The sequence below is a fragment of the Dama dama genome, chromosome 5 (genome assembly GCF_033118175.1).
Source record: "Dama dama isolate Ldn47 chromosome 5, ASM3311817v1, whole genome shotgun sequence".
Taxonomy (NCBI): Eukaryota; Metazoa; Chordata; class Mammalia; order Artiodactyla; family Cervidae; genus Dama; species Dama dama.
This window is the reverse complement of record NC_083685.1, coordinates 92,683,547-92,691,841: the sequence shown is the minus strand read 5'-3', so window position 1 is coordinate 92,691,841 and position 8,295 is coordinate 92,683,547. Positions and strand designations below refer to the sequence as shown.

General features: G+C 42.6%; 1 protein-coding gene across 1 annotated transcript in view; it reads left to right on the top strand.

The window, feature by feature from the left end:
- Positions 1 to 5,141: 5,141 nt before the first annotated feature.
- Positions 5,142 to 8,295, top strand: part of YWHAE (tyrosine 3-monooxygenase/tryptophan 5-monooxygenase activation protein epsilon) — a 35,534-nt gene continuing 32,380 nt past the window's right edge. Inside the window, exon 1 of the mRNA XM_061143042.1 lies at positions 5,142 to 5,317. Coding sequence (XP_060999025.1) covers positions 5,254 to 5,317 — 64 coding nt within the window. The 5' untranslated portion in view covers positions 5,142 to 5,253. The remainder of the gene's footprint in view (positions 5,318 to 8,295) is intronic.

Genomic DNA, 8,295 nt, shown 5'->3' with positions numbered 1-8,295 from the left:
TAAACAAAATTTATTTTAGCATTCTTTTAATGTATTTTTCTAATCTTTGTTCCAAGTATGACTGTATTTTTACCAATGCAATAATACTAAATATGTGATTGTATTTCTTGTTTTTTGTACTTAACCATATATTGTGAGAATTTTTCACCAGATTTAAACTGTAAAGTTGATTCTATTTATTACATCAAAATGTAAAGGTACTATATATGTATGTATGTGTGTATATATGGTAAAAATTAAATTCAAAAAAATATAAAAATAACTTATCTTTACAAATAAAAACACCATGACCTTTAAAAAGAAAATAAGTCCTAAACTGCAAGCTCCTGGAGGCAATGACTAATCATATTTTTTAACGTTTCATTTCCTTCTTGTAGTGGTTAGTACACTACCACGGATCTTGTTTCTATTAAAGCAGATTTTTCAATAAAGTTGGGAGACTTCTATTTAGGGGTGTGATCGATTGACCCAGTGATGTTGGTGAGTATCCATCAACACAGCAGCATGAGAAGTGCAGTATCATACTTTGGGAGCCACCCTCAGTAGAGAGCCATGAATTTTTTTTGTCTGTTAATAATCCCAGGTGCTATATCAAAAATGTTTCTCTTTATATTTTTGTTGCCCTGTCAACAATTTCTGTCCCTTTTAGTTCTGTTGGTTGAGAGAACAGGCAGTATGATCAGAGAACCAATCTAAGGTTTAGATTTCTGCCTTTTCAGCAGTTTTTGAAGCGTCACCTTCATATAGACTTTAGTCAGTCGTGGGAAACTGTTCAGGGGAGAAGACCCAGTGGTTAGAAAGATGTTACTCCTAATCTCTGTGTGTTCTGTGGTCAGTTTGGCAGCACGGATGGCTTTGTAAGGTGGGGTGAGTTTTGTGAACCCGGAACCTATTCAGTCAGTATTTGGCCACCCCTATTGGGGTCATCACCCCAATTAAATGATCACCTTGTACCTTTTCACAGTTATTCTCCAGAGAACCCTACACTTAGAGCTTCCGCTTTATTGTCTTTGTACTTCAACCAAATGCAGTCTGGCTTCCAACACTCTTTTGAAACTGTTCTTGAATGAAGGTCAGTAATGACCTAATTGCTATATCCAGTGGCTTTTTCTCAGTGCTAATCTTGATGTCTGCAAAATTTAATTTGACCACCCCTTATTTTTGAACTCTTTTCACTTGTATTTTATGACACTAACTTCTGGTTCTCACTCAAGGTCGAACCATAGAAACATCAATAAATATAGCTAACATTCATTGAGTATCTTTTTTTTTTTTTTCTTCCCATCTCCCACTTAGTTCGTTCTTGTGTGAGGAAAATGCTATTCCCATTTTATAGGGGAGAAAACTGAGGTGTAAAGAAGTTGAGTAATCGATTCCCACTGCACAGGTGGTAAGGAGCCGTGGAACCCGAGGAAGTAGAGCCCATCACTGTAGCTGCTGTGATGTGTCTGGGAGCAATTTCTTGTTGTATAGTCCCCAAGTTGTATCCAACTCTTCTGCAACCCCATGGACTGCGATCCCATGGGCTCTTCTGCCCATGGGATTTCCCAGGCAAGAGTACTGAAGTGGGTTGACATTTCTTTCTCCAGGTAATCTTCCTGACCCAGGGATCAAACTTGCTTTTCCTAAATTGGTAGGTGAGTTCTCTTAACACTGAGCCACCAGAGAAGCCCATGGAGAGATTTCTAGAGGTCAGCAAATTCAGCTGTTTCACTTCATTTCTGCAAAAACTGCCATTGGGATTTTGATAGCAATTGCATTGACTCTGTAGATCACTTTGTACAGTAATGTTATCTTCTGATCCAGGAACACAGAGTGTCTTCCATTCATTTAGGTCACTTTCATGCACATATGCTGCACCCTGTGGTACGTGGGATCTTAGTTACCTGACCAGGAATTGAGCCCTTGCCCTCTGCATTGGGAGCAGGCGGTCTTAACCACTGGACCACCAGGGAAGTTGCAACAAATGTATTTTTAACTGAAGTATAATTGATGTGCAATATTTCAGCTGTACAGCAAAGCCAAATCAGTTATATATATATATATATATATATATATATATAACTTTTATTTAATATATATTCAGATTCTTTTCCATTATAGGTTATTATGAGATATTATAGTTCTCAGTGTTATACTGTAGGTCCCTGTTTATTTTGCATATAGTAGTGTGTAGCTATAAATTCCAAATTGAAATTCCTGTTTATCCCCCATGTTTAACATATTTATTGAACACCAGAGGTGTGTGCGCCTAGATCTGATCCCTAGCTCCTACCTGCTAGTTGACATATTTACTTCTCAATCCCTCAGGTTTCCTAAGGATAGGATGGCTCAGTGAGACCTGCTGCATCACAAAGATGTACTCAGATGTACAAAGATGTACTCCTACCTACCATCCGCAGGTAGGCTGCGGTCCTTGGGGTCGCTAAGAGTCGGACACGACTGAGCGACTTCACTTTAACTTTTCACTTTCACACATTGGAGAAGGAAATGGCAACCCACTCCAGTGTTCTTGCCTGGAGAATCCCAGGGACAAGGGAGCCTGGTGGGCTGCCGTCTGTGGGGTCGCTCAGAGTCGGACACGACTGAAGTGACTTAGCAACAGCAGCAGCATTCTATTCATACTAAGTCAAACAAGTGGAATCAAAATGTCCTAAATTTTTTAGCTAGGCAAAAATTAATAAATTTTCTAAAACATGTATTTTTTCCATAATATTTATATATGTATATACACAAAAGCTTTTCTGCTTTACTTGATTAAGGCTTGACATAAAAAAAATTGGAAAACATAAACTAGTAACTGGACTATATGATTAACTTTTATCTAGTTTCACTTTTCTATTTCATGTGCAGTACTCCCATTTCATTTCTAGATCCTTCTTTTAGACATTTACAGCTACAAATTTCCATCTTCGCCCAATTTTTGCTGCATCTCATACTTTTTGGTATATTGTATTTTCATTTTTATTCATTTCAAGGTATTTTCTAATTTTCCTTGTGATTTTTTTTTTTGGCCCATCAGTTATTTAACAGAATGTTATCCATTTTCTGCACATCTTTGAAATTTTCCTAGTTTTCCTTCTCTTTTTGATTTCTAGTTTCAATATGAGACTTTGTGTGGTTTCAGTCTTTTAAACGTTGACTTGTTTAGTAGCCTAACATACGGTCTTCAGTTAACTTCGCAGATTGACATAAAGCTCAGAGGTGGAAATAACTTTCTGATGGTCACATATTTATTTAGTTATAGAATTAGGGCTAGAGATCAGGTCTTTTGACCCTTAATCATTCATTGTTGACATTTTATAAGACAAAAGTGAAGGGGCTTAAGGAGCCAAACTTTGCTGGCTTCTGATTTCTCCTATCACTTAAAAGTAAGTATTCTTCAAGGTTTTGTTTGTCCTGTTCCTCCTCCACACATTCTCTAGCTGTTTCCATCATAGCCTTCCTCCAGCTTGAAATGCCAGTCCCCTTTTCCAGTTCCATGCCTGTTATTTCTAGTTCAGTGATCTTTGAAAACTGTAGAACCAACATGTGATAAAAGGAACTCGTCTTCCTCTGCATTCCATCAGTAAATTTTCCTAGCATTCCTATTTTTTTTTTTTTTGGTTGAGCTGGGTCTTCATTGCTGTTCGAAGGCTTTCTCTAGTTGGGGCGAGTAGGGGGCTACTCTTTGTTTTGGTATACCATCTTCACATTGTGGTGCCTTCTCTTGTTGCATATCATGAGCTCTAAAGCTCAGTAGTTGCAGTTCATGAGCTTAGTTGCTCCGTAACATGTGGAATCTTCCTAGACCAGGGATTGAACCTTTGTCCCCTGCATTAGTAGGAAGATTCTTATTCACTGTACCATCAGAGAAGTCTAAGTCTCTTATTTTTTTGTTAATGGTACTGCCACTTATTATCCCAATGACTCAGGGTGGGAAGGTAGAAGGTTAATTTTAATATTTTTCCCTTCCCAATATCTTCACATCTGATTAGCTAAAAACTCCTATGGTTTCCCTCTGAAGTACTATTTCTATTTGTCCTTTCCTTCCTATTTTCACTGCTATCATCTATTACCTTTCAGTGGCATTAATGTAATAGCCTGATAATTTATCCTGTTCTTTAGTCATTGCTATACAATATTTAATAACCTTCTTAAAGAATAATTATGATGGTGTCATCCTCCATGCAAAATCATCAAAAAATAGCTTCCTTGTGCCCACTGGAGTGCAAACATCTCAGCTTGCCATCCAAGGTTCTTCATAATTTAGTTCCAACCTTTTCATTCCACAAGAAAAAAAAAATTTTTTTAACATATTTGGCTGCAACTGGTCTTAATTGTTGTATGTGGGATCTAGTTCCCTGACCAGGGATGGAACACGGGGTCCCTGCACAGGAAGTGTGGCGTCTTAGCCACTGGACCACCAGGGAAGTCTCCTTATTCTACATTTATTGCAGACTTTACCACACATTTTACATTCTAATTACCTGAGCTTTAGTCTTGCAACATACCGCATACTGTACTCGGTACAAGGTGCTAGGAATCCACTGGGGTACAGACCAATGTATTCTTTTCCATTCCTGCCTCCTGGACCTCATTCTCATCTCGGCCCTACTCTTCTGCATCTTGGACTCCAGACCAGACTTTTCTGAGAACTTTTCTGTTCCTACTCCATGGCGGGCCTAAGGGGAAAAAAGAAGGCCAAGGGAGAGGAACAGAAAAAGACTGCAAGGTGCGAAAGTGAAGTGTGAAAACTGGACCCCTCCTTCCCCTATCAGCTACAGTAGGGCCCTGAATGAGGCCCAGGACTGAGCTTGTCTGAGCAAACAGGAGAGGAGTCAGTTTCAGAGAGGATGGCTTGTCATTACAAAAACCTTCACAGCCTCTGGTTTCTCTGCCCGCAGTCCAAGCTCTGCCGTTCACTGTCTTCTGGAGCGGTCCAGGCCGGCCTCACCTGGCCTCGCTCGCTCCCTCGGGGCGCTCTCCCTCCCCCGCAGAAGCAGTTCCCGCCTCAAGCGGCCGCTGAGCTCCCGGAGGAGGGGCGTCTAGCTGGTTCCAACCTCCTCGGGCGCGGAGCACCCGGACCCGCCCCCCGCGCCAGTTGCCAGGGAGCGGTTGCCATAGAGCTGAGCAGTTGTCCGCGTGCGCAGGCGGAAGTCCCGGATTGAGGCGCCGCCATTTTTCCTGCCCGGACGCGGAGCGAGAGGCTGAGAGTCGGAGACGCTATCCGCTTCCATCCGTCGCGCAGACCCTGCCGGAGCCGCTGCCGCTATGGATGATCGGGAGGATCTGGTGTACCAGGCGAAGCTGGCCGAGCAGGCTGAGCGATACGACGGTGAGTTGGGGGGGCAACGGGGGGCTGGAATTCTCGGACCCTCTGCCGCCGCCCACAGAGGCCGGGAGCGGGAGACAAAATGGCGGCATCGTCGCCGAGCCCGGCCCGGGGACGTGGATTCGGGAAGCAGGAAATAGCCCGTGGGCTCCCAGAGCGGTAGGAGGCTCCAGGCCCAGCAATTTGACTCCTCGGGCGTCCTCATCTGCAGACACAAGAGGGCTAGGAGGCCAAGGCCATGGGGTGGAGGAGTTGGTTGTAAAATGGCGGCTGGGGGGAGGGCGAGTCCTGGGGCGGGGGAGGGGGAGGGGATGGCGGGTGCTTTCTCTGGGCGAGCAATCCCCAGGGGAGCTTCTGGGCCGGTTTTGGGACGTGGTGAACAATTGGGTGGCGTGATGAAGGAAGAAACACCCGCCACATGGGGGAGAGTGGCGACCGGTAGCTGGAGCGCGGGCGCCTTTCAGGGAAATATGGCGGGTGGGGGCGGTGGCTTTTCCCCGGAGGCCCAATGTGGGGCGGCGGCTGTGGAGTCTCACAAAGGAGAACCCTTCCGAGCGGAGGGCTTCTCCGGGCTTGGGGTGGGGAGCAGCCTTAGATGGGGGTGGGGGAAGGAGGGAGAGAGTGGGAATCACTGCAGTTCATCCTTGGGCGGAGGCCAGCTGAGATGCTACGATCGGATTTCCTCCCCTTAGGCCGGCACACCTTGTAGTGGCGTTTTTTAGGTTTCCTGTTCAATCTCGCCTTTTTCTAGGGAGCTCTAGAAAAACGTCTCTCACGCTCCCTCTCCTCAGACTTACCCCGCAGAGCTCGAAGTTTCTGTTACCATTTTCTGGGCTCCATAAACTGTAGAACATGGAACAGGAAACAAGGAGCTCATGACTCTCTCAGTGCCTTTCCCATGCCTGTGCCTCAGTCTACCGGTATTTAAAAATGATGACTCTCCTGTTTATACGCAGCATTATGACAAATGGAATGACCTGTTGAAAAATAAAGTTTTTTAAAATAACGTTTAGTGACTGTTTTGGTTGACTCCCCTGGCTTAGAATGGGTGTTCTTCCTTCATTGGGGATCTTTGCCAATCCCAAGGCACTCAGCAGAGACTTGGGTTTTTCTGTTAAGAACATAAGGGATCTCGGCAGATCCTGTTTTCTTCCCTCCATTTTTAATAAACGGTTTTATGTACAGATTTGAACAATTTTTCCTCTTCGTTGCTCCTTTGTTTTTAAAGGTGCCATAGTCATTTTTCAGAACTATATTGAAATGGCCCTTGTGTCTGTTCGGTCAGTCCCAAACTGCTGCTTTTTAAAATTGCCCCTCCCGACTTGGGTCCCCCTCCCCCCATTTTGGACCTTGGTACTTGAATTGACTCCACATCTGTTAAACTAGCATTATCAAAACAAAAAATCATATACATGGTTTTTATTTTTTTAATGCTTTTGTGGGATCAGATATGGTTGGGTTCAGGTGTCATTGATCTTGAATCAAACCACTTCAAAATGCTGTGTGGGGACTTTCCTTGAATGCCTTTGGTCACGTGAATAGCCTCAGGGCTAGTCCATGTGTGTCGTCATTCATTAGGATTCGGGAATTTGAAAATTAGGAGAAAAGACCTCGAACTCAAAATTTAGTGAAGATTTCTAAATTTCGTTTCATAAATCCTTAAATTGCTCTTTATATTGAACAATATTCTTATTACGAGGCGGAGGGGAATATGATGGGGAAATACAGCTCAAGGTCAGATTTGTCTTTATTTCAGTATTTAAAAGTCAAAACAACCGTAGGTGTACTTGTAATGAAAGTTTTTTTCTTCTCCTCTTACCCCAAGTAAGTTCCCCTCTTAAATCTATCACTGCCCTTGGGAAAAAACTCGAAATTATATTGGAATGTTTTCTCCTTTGTAGGGATTTAGTCTTTGAGTAAAACTGCTGTGATCACCAGAAAGGAAAGGTTCTTTTTGTTTTTTTTTTTTTAAGAACTTGTTTTAAAAACTGATTGGAAGCTCGTGATTGTAGCTTCCAAGTGACAGTTCAGTGTGAAGTCATATTTTGGAATTGAGCGTTGTGTAATTGGTTGTTCAACATAGGACTGTATAGCCACATCCTTAACATTGATTAAATGTTAGAGGTGTCCTTCAGGATCAAAAGGTGGTGGTGGGGGGTGGCTGGGATATAAGATCTACCAGGTGGAGCATAACTCTTTTGATTGTTGGGCACAAAATTGGAAGGGATTCATTGGAAAGGAAGAAGAGGAAGACAGTCATTAGGAATCAGTCTGTACCTGCGTGCATTCCTTAATTGGGTGCAATAATTCAGTTTTGTTTGTGGTAACAAAAAATGATTCCGTGGTTTTAGTTATCAAACAATTTATCAAGTATGGGAAAGATGAAAAATACATTTGACGATTTGATTTGGAGTAGTTGGGTATGAATATTGGCTTTTCTTCTTGTTTCTGCAGTACTTTGTTTTTATTTTGCACATTTTGTTGAACCTAATACTTACCCTTTTTGGTAGCATCATTTAATTCTGTACTGGAGAATTGGAATCGATTGATAGAGACTATTTAATGGTACTGGAGGACGAACTAAGCTGCCTTCAGGAAAAGGACAGTTTGGGATTGCAGACAGCAAAAGTACAGAAGTTTGGGGCTGGACGGTCGACTTTCAAGATTAAATCTAGCCTTCTGTTATGTAACAACAGTAGTGTCAGGGATAGTTTTTATATCATTCATAGCCATATTAAGCGGATCATCTTTTAGCATTCCTGAAGTCTTAAACTTCGCATCATGTATATGAACCATATGAGGGATAGTGGTGGGGAAATGAGTACTTTTTACGTTTTTTTGAGAATAGAGGGGTCTGCATAAACTACATTTGGGTTGTAGGGTAGTTGTTGGTTTTGTCCTCTCCTCACTTCTCTTCTCCGTGTGATGATTAGCTCCACGTGAGGTCGCGGTAAAATTTTGATGGGTTACGTTTGATTCAA